The sequence below is a fragment of the Varanus komodoensis genome, unplaced genomic scaffold, assembly GCF_004798865.1.
Source record: "Varanus komodoensis strain SLA01 unplaced genomic scaffold, ASM479886v1 scaffold18_1, whole genome shotgun sequence".
In the NCBI taxonomy this organism is placed as follows: Eukaryota; Metazoa; Chordata; class Lepidosauria; order Squamata; family Varanidae; genus Varanus; species Varanus komodoensis.
The window spans coordinates 3,081,976-3,100,187 of record NW_025335548.1 but is presented as its reverse complement, the minus strand read 5'-3'; the positions used below and the strand labels follow the sequence as shown (position 1 = coordinate 3,100,187).

At 45.3% G+C, this 18,212-nt stretch overlaps 1 protein-coding gene across 2 annotated transcripts in view; it reads left to right on the top strand.

Annotated features, from left to right (window-relative positions):
- CWC22 (CWC22 spliceosome associated protein homolog) overlaps positions 1 to 9,069 on the top strand; it is a 48,059-nt gene extending 38,990 nt beyond the window's left edge. For both annotated transcript variants that reach the window (XM_044426992.1, XM_044426993.1), the window contains exons 18-20: positions 294 to 395; positions 1,074 to 1,294; positions 6,937 to 9,069. In XM_044426992.1, the coding sequence (XP_044282927.1) occupies positions 294 to 395; positions 1,074 to 1,294; positions 6,937 to 7,472 (859 nt within the window). In that variant the 3' untranslated portion in view covers positions 7,473 to 9,069. The remainder of the gene's footprint in view (positions 1 to 293; positions 396 to 1,073; positions 1,295 to 6,936) is intronic.
- The last annotated feature ends 9,143 nt before the right edge of the window (positions 9,070 to 18,212 follow it).

The following is an 18,212-nucleotide window of genomic DNA, read 5'->3' as shown; positions in this document are numbered from 1 at the left end:
TTGCATTCCATAAACTGTATCCATCCAAAGTAGCTGCATGTATTTACTGAAGAAAGTTAACTTCCTTTTTAGTCTGTTAAATAAAGAATTCTTCAATTCAGTAGCTCACAGATTTCAACACCTACAGCAGTTGGGTAAATGCAGCTTCCCGGTTCTGCTTGGCTAGATAGTTTGTCAGGGTTAGAAACATGATGTTTGGGAAGTATAAATAACATCTGGAGTTAAATAGTTCTGTGAAGAATTTGAAACAGTTTGGTGGCTTGGGGATAATTGCTATGTTTGGTTTATAACAGAACTCTGCAGCCGTTCTTTGAAGGATTGCTACCTCGGGATAATCCAAGGAACACCAGATTTGCCATCAATTTCTTCACTTCTATTGGTCTTGGAGGACTAACGTAAGGAAGCCCATTTTGTTATAGGTGAAAAACAGTTCTGGGGTTCTATCACAAGACCAGATCAAATGATAGCTGTCCCTGATCTGGCCTCTGTACCTGGTATGGTACAAACATATACCTGCCTGCCCCTTTTCCTCCATCCCCAGGTGACTGTGCAGGAGCATAACATACAAATAAGGCCTACCCATATGAAATTCAATGCACATACCCCATTTTGTGAAGTTGACTCTCATTCAGCAGAGCAATCTGAGCCTATGTGCATAAGCCCTATTCAGATCATTTGCCCCTGTGCAGACATCTGGAAATGTTGGAAATGTGTTTGCTTAGCCACCCCCCCACCATCTGTGTGGGCCAAATCAAGAGCGGGAATCATGTGATCCAGCCTGCATGTTAATATCATGTTCTAGTATATATATCCACTTTATATGGGGTGGGGGTGTATAGTATATACACTTAGAGAGTCCTCAGAATATAAAATGAATGAATGAATATTATCATCAAGAAATTAACTCTAGGGCAGAGCTATCCCAATAAAGATTGGTTCAGTGATTCCCAGTCAGTTTTACTAGAACAAAAAGTTGGCTGGAGTGAGATATGGCCAAAAGAGGGTAAACTTGACCTTTCTCAAAAGTAATTAAATTTGTAAGTTTATGGCCTGTATTGCATGTATTTAATTAGAGATGAACTGCGTGAACATCTGAAAAACGCTCCCAAAATCATCATGACACAGAAACAAGATGTGGAGTCATCAGATTCATCATCGTCTTCAGAATCTGATTCGTCTGGTTCAGGTGATGATGCCAGCAGCAGCAGTGGTGGCGGCGGCGGTGGCAGCTCCTCCACAGCATCCTCCAGTGGGAGTGAATCATCTTCTGACAGTGAGCACAGCAGTGACTCAGGTATTAAGTTCCCTTTGTAATCCATCTCTTTTATTTATTCTGCATGACCTGATGCACGTGCACTGAGGGAAAATAGTGATGACTATTTCTTCCTGTATTGCTTGCTCTGTGCGTTATTTGAAACCTGCAGGACTCTTCAAAGAATGCAGGCTCAGCCTACAGATGTAATATATCTACATATATGCTTTTCCAGAATATCGGAGCAATTTTACTTAGAGCCATGTACTGTATAATATGCTGTGTTAATACATTGCCATGTGCCATCCAATCACCTCCAACTTGTAGCAACCCTATGAATAACTGCCCCCAGAAGGTCCTGTCCTTGACAGTCCTGTTCAGCTCTTGTAAACTCAGGCTTGTAGCTTCTTTTATGGAACCGATCCATCTCACGCGTGCTCCTTGCCTTCTTTCTGCCTTCACCTTTCCCCAGTATTATTGTTTTCTGCAGTGAGTCTTGCTTTCTCATGATGTGCTCAAGGTATGACAGCCTCAGTTTCATCATTTGTGCTTCCAGGGCAAGCTCTGAAAATCTTACCTTAGTCCTGTTTGCTCTGAGTAAATTTGTTGAGTAATCTACTTTGAAGACAGAACCATCTTGCTTACATCAGTGTGTACATTCTTCACATTGTAGGATGCGAGTTTCTTGCTGCTAGTTTAAATGCTGCTAGGATTCATCACAGAAAAAAGTTGTCAAAACTAGCCTGTTTCAGATGTTGAAAAGCTAAGGCAAAGTTTTTAGGGGACAAATGACTTCCCCAGTGTAAAAAGGGATGGATGTGGTACAGGCCCACTATCAAGGATTCGTTGCATCTAATTGAAACATGGATTATCTTTTTCATGCAGCACAATCCTGTGTGTGTTTATTCAAGAGTAAATTATACTGTGTTCGATCGGGCTTCCTCCCTAGTACAGGTGTTCTTAGGATCGTGGACACAGGGCATTGTCCAGCTGCTGTGTTGATACATTGCTGATGGAGCACTTCTCTAGTGTATGCAGCATACGCTGCTGATGTTCTGCTGGAGGTTACTTCCCCTTGCACTGCATCAGTTGTGTAAGAGGAGCAGCAGTACTGGATACTTCCCAAGTTCCTCTCATTAGCTCCTTGCAGTGGTGAGCTGAAAGGATTTGCTGGTATGCCAAGGAAATGAGATGCACGAGCCGGATTTACTTACGAGGAGAGCTATTTACTGTGCTCAGTGTACAAATCGGCTAGCTTACCAAGTGTTTAGCAGCCAGTTACTTATAACGTGCAGCATGACCTTGGACTCCAAGGCAGGCTTCAATCGGCTGGATCGTAGACGGTCAGAAAAGGCTGCCTGAGAAATGAATGTCCAAAGGTGGGGGGGGGGGGGCGGTTGGGCTACGCATCTAGTTATACACTCTTGGTTGCTAATGCCATGAAGCCTTGCAATCTAAACAACCTGGAAGTTTCGAATCCTAGCAAGTTTGCAGTTCTAGCTAAGCAACCGACTGATAAGCAGATTCCCACAGGCACATAAGCTAGTTAGGTCTGGAAGGCAGGCTTTGTTATGCTCTCTGCTAAGCCAGGCTTGTTTAGCTGAGCCAGAGAATATGGAGGCTTTGCCCATAAAATGGAAGACATCCATGGCCTACGTGCCCACAGTGTATTTGTTCAGAGTTGCTGGCCTGACAACCCCAAACTTAGCCATTCTCTAATCTGTTCTCATACAGTGAAATCACCGAGCACATGATGAAATACATCTTTATTTAATATTGTACTAGTTTGCCAAGCAAATCAAAACATGGCCTCATACTGTGGTTGTACTATATTTGTACTCTAGTTGAAGGGATGAAGTACAGTACTCCTTCCAAGGCACACAGTGCTGAAATGCTGCCCTGATCACGTGAGCTGCAGTGCATGTGTGGCTAAAATGCCAGGGAATCTGGGGACTCCGATCCTTATCGCAGCATCTCCTCCAGCAAGCCTTGCTGGCATAGGAACACATTCTTCATTTTCTCTGCCCTCTTGCCCATCAAACATATAAGACATAGTTCCTCTTGCATTGTGTGTGTGTGTGTGTGTGTGTGTGTGTACACGCACACACAATGTGCTTTCTTGTGCAGAATATATGTGTGATAGTGTAATTAATTAAATGTAATATAATACAGTGCCTTGTCCTTTTTTGACCCAGAATCTTTTTGACAGTATAGTGTATAATAATGTTCATGTTACACTTCTGTTGATTTTTTTCAGCTAGTTTAGTAAGAAATATAATTAACATTAGTGCCTGCTTGTCCACTCTTGGACATGAGTGTTGTGAGAGCAGATGAGAGCTCAGCATGAGCTTTTGCATTTAAGAAACATGCTGATTGAGAATAAATTAGATTCAGTGACAGTCTTAAAAGCAATATCTTCTGATTCACAGGTACAGTCAGTGATAAGAGGCCCAGTATAATTTATTGCAAGTTCGTTTGGTTGTTTGTTTGGTTGTTTTTTGCTGCCTCTTCCTAAACATCGAATGCATTCGTAACGCCAACACGCTAAAAGAAGGCATAATGGAGGAGGGACAGAAGTGGTGTTTCGGTGGAGAGCCAGGTGGTTCTGCATAGACAGCTGAAGCTAGGTCGGAACCGAGGAAGTCATTCCTTGGCAACAAATGAACTGTGTCTGCTGGTATGCGCACAGCTTCCCCCGTCCCCCGCGCTGCCCTGCATGTCCTGTTTGTTTTTAATGTAATGCATCCTATACTAATGTTTTATTCTTTTCCCACAGAGGAGAAAAAAAATCTGTAATAAGTCATTTTGATAGTCTCAGCAGTATGCCGTGATATTGTTGCTTTTTGTACACCACAAGTAGAAGTGTTGCAAAATGGTTGACTGCAGCAATACTTAAACTGCTTGATGGGGGTGAGGCAGTTTCTGTTTGCCATTTCTGTAACCTTTGGGCTGGTTGAGAGTTGGCATTCAGTCGGCGCTTCTTTATTTTCCTCTCACTCTGCCGTAATGGGTATGTCGCAGTATTTCAGAGACGGTTTCTCAGAGTGTTCCCAGCATGGCTGAGCTTGTTTTTTTACCTGTTCCGGCTGATATTCTTTGAACAAGTTGACCTAAGCAGGAGAGGTAGCAGCAGCAGATAATGTCGCTTCCATTTTGGCAGTGCTCAGACTCCGGCTGCTGTGCCCAACAACTCAAGGAGCTCTGCCATAGAAATTTCTCAGCAGTCTAAAGCTGCTGATCTGACTGTATTCAGTAAAAGGGACTGTGGCTTTTTAAGGTTTCTGCAAATGGTGAAGGTTGGGTTCTGTGTTCAATACAAATTACTTAAATTAAGGAAAGCACACGTGGATCCCCTTAGATACAGCATTGCCTCCAAGCCATAGCATACCAAATCACAACAGTGGCCTAACCACTTATGCTTCAAAGTGGGCAGTATGTTACATTTGCACGGCGGTACGAGCCAACCCCCCTTTGTTGTTGTTCAGTCACATAGTCATGCCCGGCTCTTTGGACTACAGTACACTAGGCCCTCCTGTCCTCCACTGCCTCCTGGAATTAACCCCAATTCATGCACATTGTATCAGTGGCACTATCTAACCATCTCATCCTCTGTTCTCCCCTTCTGCTTTTGCCTTCAGTCTTTCCCAGCATCAGGGGCTTTTCCATTGGGTCCTTCCCTCTCATTATGTGGCCAAAGTATTTGAGTTTCAGCTTTAGTATCTGGCCTTCTAAAGAATAGGGTTGGTTTCCTTTAGGATTGACTGATTTGATATCTTTGTAGTCCAAGGGACTCTCCAACATCAGCTTAGCCTTCCTTATGGTCCAACTCTCACAGCCATGCATACCATACATACATACCCCCTGCCCCACTGCAGTGTCTAGAATTAACCCAAAAGTCTCATGACAGAAGGAATTTTGAAAACTAAATTTGGGAAGTGAGAAGCCTGAAAGGGAAGATTGCAAGTAAGGTCATTTTGCTTTACGTTTGTAGTCATTGAAAGCTGCATTTCCTCATATTACAACAGAGGCTTCAGCTGCTGTATTGGGGAGTGTGTTATTCATTTATTTAATGGGAAGAAACAGTTCAGTTTACTGCTATGGGATAAAAGTTGAGTGCATGAGCAGGAAGGCTGCAGTCCATATCTCGGTTGCTATATCTCTGGCTCAGGGATAACAGTTCTGGTTGACCTTGCAGCTTTGTTGCAAAGTTTATAGAAATATGATGCATAATAACTTGGATCCAGATTAATGTGAGGTTGCTACTTACAGAAGGGGGCTTTTCTGGTTCTTTCCCTTTTTGTAGCATTTCTTCCACACCCTCTCTAAAGTCTCTCTAAAGTAAGTTGACCAAACCTTGTGCCTTAACTATCAATTTTAAGGCAGGTTTCATTGCCTCTGAATGCAGATCAGATGATTCTTTGTTACCTAAAGACAGTAAGAAAGATCTGGCCACAACATCTGCAATAGGAAAAAGAAAGATCAGTTTTCAGTGATGTGCTGTCATCTTTTTGTCCCAGCCATGAATTTATTTAGCATATTATTGCCAGCAGTGAAGTAGTGTTATATACCTTAACAGCTCATCTTTAAGTTCAATTTCTGCTTGAACATTCTTAAAATAATAAGTACAAAGAGTACCATCAGTTTAAGGCATGTGTAAATTTGTCGTTGCAACACAGGAGCATCTAAATGTTAGCATCAAGAGCAAAGATGGAAACTTTTTAATGTGGTCTTCAAATGGTTTGTTAAGATTCTTGAGAATTACAGCTTTCATGTTAAATATTTTCCAGAGGGATAGTAGTCATCTTAGTCAGCTGCAACACAGAGTCTTGTGGCACCTTAAAGGCTAATAACTGTGTTATGGCAGAGGGTTCTGTGGACTGCAGTCCACTTAATCAGATGCATGAAATGTTATCTTAAGTTACATGATACCCAGACACACAAACCCCACCCCCAGGGTTGCATTACCTTTCCAGCCCCATGTTATGTTGGCGCTGGGGCTTTGCATGCATGCAGGGCTGCACATCCACAGCCCAGCAATCCGAGGCGGGTGTAGAGAGCTTCTCTTGCTTCCCTCCCAAGTGATCTTGCTACCGACACCTCTGCCTCGAAGCCCCCTCAGGTAACAATGGTGTATTCACAAGTCAAAAGGAGGCTGAATTGCTGCCAGGTGAACCATTTTTACCAGCATTTGATCTAGTGAAGCAGTGCCATCTTTAGGTAGTAAGAGTGCAGAGGGTACTGGTATCACATGGTTTTCTCGGACTGGTTGTCCAAAGAGAGAAGCAATCTCATCCCAACCTGCTTTGGAAAGGGGAGGAAATGAACATCTCCACAGTATAGTATTCAAGCTCTGTGGCTAGAAGAAATGGATAAAGTTGGGTTATTGGTAAATTAGCTTTCTGTGGGTCGGATTCAAAGATCTCACTATATGAGTGGAAGGCACTTTAGCTTGTGCAAGTATGGTGACAATCATCTTTTTTCCCTTTCTGTAACCTTTGTCCTCTTCTCCCACATTTGCTTAAGTGAGTTTGGAAACCCTTGAGAGAGGCTTCCAGGGCCAGGAAATCAGCAGTCCTCCCCTAGTGTAGGATCTTTGAATCCAAGCGAATAGAAGTTGATACGTGAATTAAGGAAGGCAAATACAATAACCTAAAAGCCGGATTTGATGTTTTTGGTCCTTTCAGATGTGAAAAAGAGGAAGTCACAAAAGAAGAAGCTATCAGACAAAAGTGTCAAGAGGAAACATGGAAGCAAACAGAAACAACTTGAAAAGAAAAAAGAAAAGTGGCTGCCCGAGAAGGAAAATGGTGCTGAGAAAAACTTAGAAAGGAATGCAAGGGACTCAAATAGCAGAGTTGAGGCATCACAGAAACACTTTTATGAAAGAGATTATTTTCATGACAGAAACAGCCACTGGAGTGGAAAGGACAGGGAGCAGGAAAGAAATATGCCTTTGGAAAGCAAAAGTAGCCATTCTAAAAAGAAAAGAGCAGAAAGGAGACGGTCCTTTTCAGATGATGAAGGGAGGGACAGACAGCGTGGTAAAGACGAGGAATTCCACAGAAGAAAGGGAAGATCCAAGTCTAGAGAAAGACACTCTAACTATCCCAGTCCCAGGGAGGATGAAAAACACAGCCGATATCCAGACCAGTTTAAAGAGTCAAGAAAAAATGAGGGCAGGAGAAGACAAAGGGGGCATTCCCCACAGAGACACAAGTGACTCTAGGCGTGTTACCTTGTGATGATGATGGGATTTTACAATGTAGTAAACCATTTTTTAAAAGGATCTTTTATACAAAACACTTAAAAACTTCAGTGGACCTTTACTGTTTCCAGTATTCCATCTTTTTATGATCACTGTTAATAGCTGATGCTTTTTGCTTACCTGCTATGTAGAGATGTTTGGAGACAATAAAAAATAAATCTGTTTATTTTGTGAATAAAACAGGGAAAATATTCATTTTATTTGAAATAGTACTGTTTTGCTATTTTTTCTAAATTGTATTTATGCTTTTTAAATGTGTTAGACATTCCTCAGGTTTCATTTGTTGGGTGATTTTGAGATTTCATTGCAGATGTAAAAAAAATCTTGCTTCAGAAATAACAGATCCTCTGCATATATGAATTCTGAAATAAAACAGAACTTATAGTTCATTTTTTCTGTTGATGAATATTGCAAACCACTTGCCTGGAACTTAAAGGTTTTACAGAAATCTTTTATGATGTACTTTGTCATATTTGATAATCTCCTGTTTTCTTGGGGGGGTTTTGAAGATCATAACTAGGGAATAAAGTTTAAAAGGGGGAAAGAAATGAGACTTCAGTTTCATTAGGACTTAGAAAAAAAGCATGAACTCCATAAACAGTGTTAATAATTCATGCTTGGGCTAAGCTGGGCTCTCAGCTGAAAGCAGTTGCAAATAGATGCCAATCAAAAGCTGCTCCATGCACCTGAGAAAAACATTTTTTTTTCTTCAGAGCTTAGAAGCATCCTGCTGAATTGGTGCAAATGCCAGACTCCTTAAGTGAAACAGTTAAAAAACTAAAACTGTTAGAACAGTGTGCCACATGTTGAAAGTAAAATTGGTTAACATCAAGTTGAATAAGGAGTATGGTAACTAAAGATTGCTGGTGGTTCTATGTAAGTTCATTTTATGACTGCAGTGCCACAAAAGAAAGCTCTTCAGGTAGGTTTAGCCTTTTTCAAAAATGATTTATGGCTTAGGAGAAAGTTATAAAAAGGTGGTATGTGTATTTTATGCAGTATTGCTTTACTTTTGCTGAAAACTATTTGTATGTACAATAATGACTACAGTCAACACACTGTATTGGTATTCTAGAATTACTGTCATTCAGAACCTGATATCATCAATAATTTGTTTTCTAACTTTAAGATCACAAACCACTTTTTAATTTTTAATAGCTTTTATTAATGGGGTTAGAATGAATGCTTCAACTATTGCATCAAAACCAGAATTTAAAATACTAGAAAAGCAATAGAGAAGCTTTGCTTGAGCAATTAGCCATATAAATAGTGATACATTGTTCTATAATTTCTCTCAGTAATTGTTTATTTGAATAAAAATATGGTGGATCTGTGGAATTACTTGGGTTGAGCAATACCAGGGAGAAAGAGTACAGAGTGAAGCCACAGTGGAAACAGATGACTGCAAAGATTGGTTTACTTCTATTAAACATAAATGTGAATTTGTACAAAAGAAATTTCCCCCAAATGTAGTATGCTTTTGTTCATTACAGTTTGCATAATTTCAAATCTCTTTCCTTTTAAAATAAAGTCCAGTGTAACTTTTATGAAACATGTTGTGAAAGGAGTTCTTAGGAACCAATTGGATGTGCCCATTCTTTCATAAAAACAACTTTTTAATAGCTTCATCTACCAAAAAATGTGAGTTATATCTCTAAAAAGGAATTTTAATAATTTGCAGCTGCCACAGGAAGTATCTGTTTCTGATATTAAACCAAACAATGCTCATGCTTCTACTCAATTTATAAAACCTACAGTTAATCTCCAGGGCTGGATTTAGGCAACATGACAAACCATGGGATTATTGTTTTACAATATTTGGTCTGTTGTATTGTGTGAACCCAGTTGTGTTATTTCACCATGGTAAAGTTGGTGCTTAGAAATCATGATAAGAAACAATGGTTTGTTCTATGGTTCCTCTGTACCACCACGTTTTGTGTTGTCTCAACCCAGGCTCATGGTTTCCATAGTCATGGGATGCAGCTACCACATAGTTCTCTAGAAACGGCGCCAACTTCAGGAAATGGTTTAGCCATCTAGCCTCTGTGTGTAGACCAGTGAGGAAGAAGCAGTCGACACAGGCAGGAATCTATACACTTTGAGAGTGAATTTCAGGCACAGTGGTAAATGGGATATAAGTTAGCAGTGGGAGGCCTGAGCAACGAGAATGGAAACCATGGGAAAGTAGAAACTACTGGATTTCTGTCATATGATGGTAAAAACCCACAAACCCTTTCCAGCATGCAAGGTTGCTGGTTATGTTTTGTGAATTCAGCCAATAGGCACGAATTTTACAATATGTAAAATTGTCCAGTTAACATAAAATGTAGTTTTTCATGCCAGTTCACAGCAGCAGGTATGCTTCAACTTGGTGGAACTAAACTGACAATAGATAGGTTTTTCAAAGGGAGTACCAGCGATGGATGAAACTTGCTGGAATCTGCCCCTACAAGCATCTGCTGGCTTCCTCTTGTGCTCAGCCTGGCCTTCCAATCATCTGCATCAGCAGCAGCCCAAAAGTCCACCTGTTGCTGGTATGGAAAAGAGGTGCTTCTTGTTTAGCATTTGGAAGGCTGCTTTCCTGGCAGGTGCTTGGTTGCAGGGTGGCAGCCAGGAAAGCGGTCCCCCCACGCCAACCAGTAGCAGCACCCACTCGTGCTCCAGAGCAGCCGCTCCAATGATGGCCAAGAGTGCTCTCTGGACGGGCATCCCATGACCAGCCTTCACAAATACTGCATATGTGTCTCTTCCACACCAGGCTGCTGCTTCTGATGCAGAAAAAAGCTTCCCATTGCACAACCAGGGCTTGGGGAGGGGTGTAGCAGGTGGGCATGCCAGCAGCCATTCCTGCTGACCAGCCTCCTTCCTTGATTGCCCCGGCTGGCTTAATTCCCGGTGAGTGCCCTGTGAGCCCTGGACATGCTTGCCAGGAAATTGGACTTTGGGCTGCTGCAAAGCAGACCAGAGCCAGGGAAGCTGAAATGTGGGAATCTGGCAGCTTTTCCATCCATGATGGATTCTTCGTGCATCCCTAGTGAGTACTGCAGTTTGTGATGATATGATGTAACCAAATCTGCCAGAACAAATCCAGTGAATACACTGAAAGCTATCAAGGAAATATTAAACTACACGTCCCACAATAATGCTGAAATGCTTCTTTGTAGCACGTTCGTAAGTTACAGGTGATTAAAACTTCTAATTCACCTAATTGGTGGACAGTATATAAAAGCAATCAATCAATCAAATGTCTACAAAGGTCAATGGGCTGATTGGGCTTTTGCAAACCAGAAGTTTTGGTTGTTCACTAAAGCAAATTCTTAGCTCTTTATTTTAAAAAAAAATCTCAACTGTTAGACAAAATTCTCAAATTCTTGATTGGATGTCAAATTTAACATGAGTTATGATAACCAAGATCCTAAGCACAGAAAATGCCACCAAAAATACTCTTTTTTTTTTCTCTGCATGTTTGTATGTGTTTATGTATAATCTGCCAGCTGATGGCAACAGTTCTTGCAGCTGACCTATTGGACCCTTGTCCAAGAACCCTTGTCACAATACAGCTGATTGAACTGGCTCTGGAGTTCCCATGAGAGAAACTCTATTCCTTACATTTTCCCATTGGACACAAAAAGTGTTTTCTGTTTCCCACCCCCATTCCCCTGGCACCCCTTGAAGAGCATGGGGAGGGACTACTGAAAAACACTTTGCCCACCCACTCTTCATTTCAGCAGGACACTCAACAGGATCTCTGTCCCTTCTGTTGACAGAAGTGGTACACAGTATCCATCAGATATTCTTTGCAGCACCCCAGTTGTTTGAAGAGACCACTGCAAGTATTCCACACATTCTGAAATCAATCAGATTTAGTCTGCCTTGTGCATAACCAATGCCCGGACTAGGCTAAGAATAGTACTGGCCCATTTCGGCACAGCCAAGTTGAAAAGTATGCCTAGCAGAATTTTTCTTGAGGCATAGATGCACTCATGCCACATCTGTTTTGAAAATAAAATGATCTTATATTTAGCTTAGGATTTTAAATGGTATTTTCCTTAAATAATTTCAAAGTTGGACAAAACTGGACTTAAGATGGTTTTGCTAAAAAGAATTTTAAAAGCCCTATCTTTTACTGCTACAAAAAAGAAAATGTGAGTTTACATGTCTTGATCAATAGAGTCAACAACTGAAAATATTAACCCATTATTTAATCTAGGTTCCTCCAACCTTCTGTAGCACATGAGTGTATGCAGGATTTTAAGAAACTGAGCACGACTGCAGAATGGCTGCTAGGGCTGTGGCCAGTCTCAGAGCTTGGTGCTTCATGAGACCATCTTTTCATAAACAGGAAAATGGGAGAAGCTAAAAGAGAAGACATTTTATAATAATTACTATTATTTACCCAGGCATCTGAGTACCAAACAAACTGAATCAGCAAAATGATTTCAATGATCCCACAGTCCTCTGCTGCAAAACCACCTGTACTATTTCAGAGAAGTTGATCTTGCAAAATCATTCCTAAATTTATTCCACCACATTTATTTTCCCCTGCAAGTCTTCTCTTTAATTCCAAGTGCATTCATTTCCATTCTGCCATGTCAAGGCACCTTCTCATTCTTTATCTGTCTGCTAGCCCATTCAATCCAAATTTCTTTGAGTGAATCTCAACCAGCAACCTCAAGGGCTGGGTTCAAATAACACAAGCCATGACGAGGTTTTTTAAACCATTGTTGGTCTGGTATGTTCTTTGTCGTGGCCTCTGTGCATCACACGTATGGGTACTGCGCCTGTGCAGTGCCTTTGGCCGGAAGATTGATAGCTACGGTTTTTGGCGGGAAGCTCCGCTCCCCCTCCCCCTTGTGGCCTATAAAGAGCAGAGCGTCCGCCATTTTGTTCAGTCTTTGCGACCGCCATTCGCTGTGCCTTGTGCCGCTTTTAACTTACACTTTGGCTGTTCTTGGTTCTCTCCTTATATATTGCCCTTATACTACTTTCCCCTTACTTTGTTTCCCGCTTCTGTGTAGTTTTTCTCTTGTTATTTCTTCTTCGATCTATCAATATATATATATATATATATATATATATATATATATATACACACTTACCCTCTGCACTATCTTTCTTTTTCTTCTTTTCTTCTGCGATGGCGCAGCGAGCGGCTTTCCACAAATGTGCAGACTGTGGGTCAAAAATGGCACCTACTGACCCGCACGACCTATGCCTCCTCTGCCTTGGAGAAGGGCATAGGACAGATAAGTGCGTTCATTGCCTAGCCTTCTCAAAGCAGGCTAGGAAGAACCACGAGAACCGGCTTCAGAGGCTCCTTTGGGATAGGGCTCTGATGCAATCAGACCCGCTCGTCTCTATCCCAAAACCTGGCTCCGCTTCTGTGGCTCCACCCTCATGCCCTTCAGATGAAGGTGCGTCCACTTCAGTGGCCCCCTCTGCTTCACCAAAAAAGAGGCATGAGAAGCGGAAGCATGCCGAAGAGAAGCCGGCAGGCCATAAGAAGGCCAGAAAGGAGAAGGCCTCTAAGCCTCCAAAGAAGGCTAAGTCCACGGACCGTTCCCGACATCGGGACTCGGAGCCGACGGGACCCTCAGTACCGGTGGCGGTTACGATACTGACCCCGCCCGAACTGATCCTTCAGGAGGCCATGCGGGTTACCCCTCAAGGGTCTCCCCAACGTGCAGTTGACCTCCCGCCTGCACCCCTTCCAACTCTATGGGGGTCTATCTCGGATGGGGAAATCCAGGACTCCCCTCCTAGAGCGAGGTCACCGACACCGATGCCCGTGGTGACATTGGAGACAGAAGCTGGCCTGTCCCCACCAGGGAATCGGAGGAGCCGCTTGGTAGAGCAAAGCCCGGAGAGTTGGCGTCGTCCCTACTACCAACTTTGGGGAGACCCGTTCTCTGTGGGGTACTACCCTGCTCCCAGGGCGCGATCCTCACCTCCGCCCCGCAACCAAACACGGTCTGTGGATTCGACGAGGGTGCCACCTCGATCCCCGCAAAGCGGAAGCAGCAGCTCCTTCTCGCCGGCGGAGTCATCATCTTCTGCTCCACCATACTACGGTGCTGATTCGGATGACTCTGAAGTAGACTCAACCTCCCCGGATGTCGTGGTGACATCCCAGGAGCCTGCGTCACCCGATGAGTCCCACGTCTCCTTCGTGGAGCTGATGTCGAGGCTTGTCCAGTCCCTGGACATCGACGCTGCCCAGTGCCCGGGACCGTCAACGGACAAGTTTTACGACGTCGTCCGCGGGGAGCAATCGACCTCCATCGTTCTGCCGCTTATAACTACCCTGCGGCAGGCGATGATGCAGCCCTGGGACCTACCTTCACATCCTCAGCCGACGTCCAGGAGATATGAGTCTATGTACAGGGTCCGGGAAGAAGACATCCCCTTCCTGCTAAAGCACCCAAAACCAAACTCGGCAGTCGTCGAATCCTCGCAAGGCAGAGAGGCGAGAGGACATACGGCACCGAGGGATAAGGAGGGCTGGAAAATAGATTCCCTGGCCAGGCGAGTCTATGCTGCCTCAGGCTTAGGACTTCGCATTTCCAACTACGAGGTGACGTTGGCGCGATATCAATATTTTATTATGCAGCGCCTCCACAACATCGCCTCCACCCTCCCAGACCACCAGGGTGACCTTGCGAAGGTCCTAATCAAAGAAGCCATGCAGGTCGCGGTGCAGCAGTTGTCCACGGCACGTCACCACGTGGACACTGACTCCCGGGCCTTGGTTGGTGCCGTTTCCCTCCGGAGACACGCATGGCTTCGGAACTGTAATTTTTATTTATTATTATTATTATTATTATTATTATTATTATTATTATTATTATAACATTTCTATGCCACCCCTTGCCAAAGCCTTGGGGCGGCTTACAACACAATAAAATACATTGAAATACAATAGAACATAATAAATTAACACTAAATACAAAAATACAAAAAATACACTGAGATATAAACATAATAATATAAAATTAAAATTAACAGTATAAAATAAGTAAATAAAGAATATAGGAGGAGAAAAGAGAAGGAAGAAGAAATTGCCCTGGCCAGATCATATATTTTAACAATTAAAATGATGTTTAAATAAAAAGGTCTTCACCTGGCGCCGAAAAACCAGTAACAATGGTGCCAGGCGAACCTCTTTGGGGAGTGAATTCCATAGGTTGGGCGCCACCGCTGAGAAAGCCCTCCTCCAAGTACTTACTCTCCTAATTTCTTTCATGGAGGGTTCCCGGAGAAGGGACTCTCCCGCAGATCTCAAGGGGCGGTCGGGCATATACGGACGTAAGCGCTCACTCAGGTAGCCAGGACCCAAGCCGTTTAGGGCTTTATAGGTCATCACCAACACCTTGAATTGGGCCCGGGCTTCAATGGGAAGCCAGTGAAGCTGACGGAGGACTGGAGTCATGTGAGCATAACGCCCTGTCCCTGTCAGCAACCTGGCAGCTCTATTTTGCACCAATTGAAGTGTTCGGACCGTCTTCAGGGGAAGCCCCACGTAAAGCGCGTTACAGAAGTCTAGGTGGGAAGTCACCAGTGCGTGTGTCACCGTCGCCAGGCAGTCGCACTCCAGGTAGGGGCGTAGCTGATTAATCAGCCGAAGCTGAAGGAAGGCGCTCCTCGCCACTGCTGTCACCTGAGCTTCCAAAGAAAGCTCCGGGTTGAGGAGTACTCCTAAGCTGTGGACCTTGTCCCTAAGAGGGAGTGTTGCACCATTCAGGACCAGGTCAAATCCACCCTCTCCGAAGCCCGATCCGCTAACCAACAGGACCTCCGTCTTGTCTGGATTGAGTTTCAGTTTATTGGCCCTCATCCATTCCATTACCTCGGCCAAGCTCCGGTTCAGCACAGCCACTGCCTCACCTGGATTGGTGGAAAATGAGAGGTAGAGCTGGGTATTGTCAGCGTACTGGTGATTCTGCAGCCCACACCTCCTGATGACTTCTCCCAGCGGTTTCATATAGATGTTAAATAGCAAAGGGGATAGAATGGAGCCCTGTGGTACTCCATGGCATAGCTGCCATGGCGCAGAGACATAGTCCCCCAGCACTACCTTCTGGAATCGACCATTGAGATAGGAGTGGAACCACTGCAAAGCAGTGCCTCCGACCCCCAATCCCGCAAGCCTATCCAGAAGGATACCATGGTCGATGGTATCGAAAGCCGCCGAGAGGTCCAGAAGAACCAACAGGGATGCACTCCCCCTGTCCTTCTCCCTGCACAGGTCATCGTACAGGGCGACCAAGGCATATTCAGTACCGTACCCGGGTCTGAAGCCGGACTGAAAAGGATCCAGATAATCAGTTTCATCCAAGAGTGCTTGGAGTTGTCCCGCCACCGCTCGCTCCAACACCTTGCCCAGAAACGGGATGTTGGCCACAGGTCTATAGTTAGTGGCCATCTCTGGATCCAGTGACGCTTGCTTCAGGACCGGTCGTATTACCGCCTCCTTTAAAGGGGCAGGCACTCGACCCTCCCTCAGAGAAGCGTTAACCACTTCCAAGATCCAGGTCCCAATCCCATGCTTGGAGTTATTTATTAACCAAGACGGGCAAGGATCCAATAGGCAAGTGGTGGGACGTACTCGTCCAAGCACCTTGTCCACATCATCGGGCCGCAATAATTGAAATTCCTCCAATAATTTTGGACCAGACGGTAGCATTGGCGTCTCCCCAGAAACCTCTGCTTCATTAGTGGAGTCCAGCTCGTGACGAATCTGAGCGATTTTCTCCCTGAAATGCCTGGCAAAGTCGTCACAGCGGGCCTTTGAGGGTGGCATCGGATCTTCCTTAGGACCCGGGTGAACCAGGCCTTGTACCACTTGAAAAAGCTCCGCCGGGCGGCATTGTGAGGAGGCAATGGAAGCGGAAAAAAACTTCTTTTTCGCCGCCTTCACCGCCACAGCATAGGCCCGATAGTGGGCTCTCAAGTGTGTTCGGTCAGATTCATCTCGTGATTTCCTCCACCTATGCTTTAGTTGTCTCCCAACCCGCTTCATCGCCCGCAATTCAGGTGTATACCAAGGGGAAGAGCGGACTCTGCCCGGTGGGAGAGGACACTTAGGAGCGATCATGTCCACAGCCCTGGTCATCTCTCTGTTCCACAGTTCGACCAGAGCCTCAACAGAAGCACCAGTCTTGTCAGGCGAAAACTCCCCCAGGGCCTTCAGGAATCCATCCTGATCCATCCGGCTCTGGGGGCGGGCCCATACAATCGGGTCCGCACTCTTATAGAGGGAGAGGCTGCTCTCGAGCACAAACCTCACCAGGAGGTGATCTGACCATGACAGGGGAGTCAAACATAAATTCCTCACCCTCAGGTCATCCTCTTCCTGCCCCGTTGAGAAAACCAGGTCCAGAGTGTGTCCATGTTCATGGGTCGGGCCAATGACGTGTTGAGACAGGCCCATGGCCGTCATAGAGGCCATGAAGTCCTGAGCCGCCCCGGTCAGACTAGCCTCGGCATGGAGATTGAAGTCCCCCAGGACCAACATCCTGGGGGTCCTCAACACCAGGTCCAAGACGGTCTCTGTCAGCTCAGATAGGGAGACTGCTGGGCAGAAGGGTGCACGGTACACCAATAGAATCCCCAATCTGTCTCGTTCGCCCAACACCAAGTAGAGGCACTCCAGCCCTGGTCTCGAAGGGACCGGAAGACCCGTGAGAGAGATGGAGGCTCGGTAAACCAACACGACTCCCCCTCCCCTCCCTTCTGGGTGTGAACAGTGTTGAACCAGATACCCAGGCAGGCACAATTGGGAGAGGGCAACATCCCCTCCCTCTCCCGCCCAGGTCTCCGTTATGCAAGCCAGGTCGGCCCCCTCATCCACAATCAAGTCATGGATGAGGGAAGATTTGTTATTGACCGACCTGGCATTGAGCAGCAGCACCGTCAGGCCCGAGGGGTGGTTGAGAGGCTACCTGGCGCCCTCTGGTTGGGGGCAGAACCAGAAGGAGGGATAGGTGTCAGCCATCTGTCCATCCTTCTTCTACGTGGACACGTTAAGCCCCTATTGCTGTAACGACCATTGCCCGTGATCACGCCAATGGCAGCGCCCGTGTGTTCCCCAGGATATATAAACGTCGACATGGCCAGGGATGACTCAAAAGCACTGATTAAAGCAGGGTAAAATTATAAAGCAGTTCGAAAGAGGAGAAAAAGAAAGATAAAAAGAAGAAGAAAAAGAGAAAAAAAATCCTTCCCCTTCCCTAAGATTCAGCGGTAGGCAAGCCTATTTCAACAAAAGTCCTTGGCCAGCCCAGCCCCCCCCCTTGTCCCCCGAACGGCTCCCAAACGGCGGCGACCCCTTCGGCCACCACCCTTCGGCCACCGGCCCCGGCCGCTGCTTTGCGGCTGCAGGGCGCCTCCGAGTCCCGCCCAGTCGTGCACTGCGCATGCTCGATCACCTGGGGCGGCGGGCAACGCACTCCGGCGCCGCGTGCGCCTGCGCTGGCCGCTGGAGCTGGCTTCCGTCGATGTCGTGGCAGCGCGCGTCTGCTTGCATCTGCTTGCACGCGGTGGCGGCTCTTTCCTGAAACCAAGCGGCAATAGAAGAGATGCCTTTTGATGGTTCCGGGCTCTTCCATTCACGTACCAACCACAAACTCAAGAAACTGCACAAGTCAAGAATGACGGCGCGCAGGATGGAGATCCAGTCACACAGCAGACGTAAGT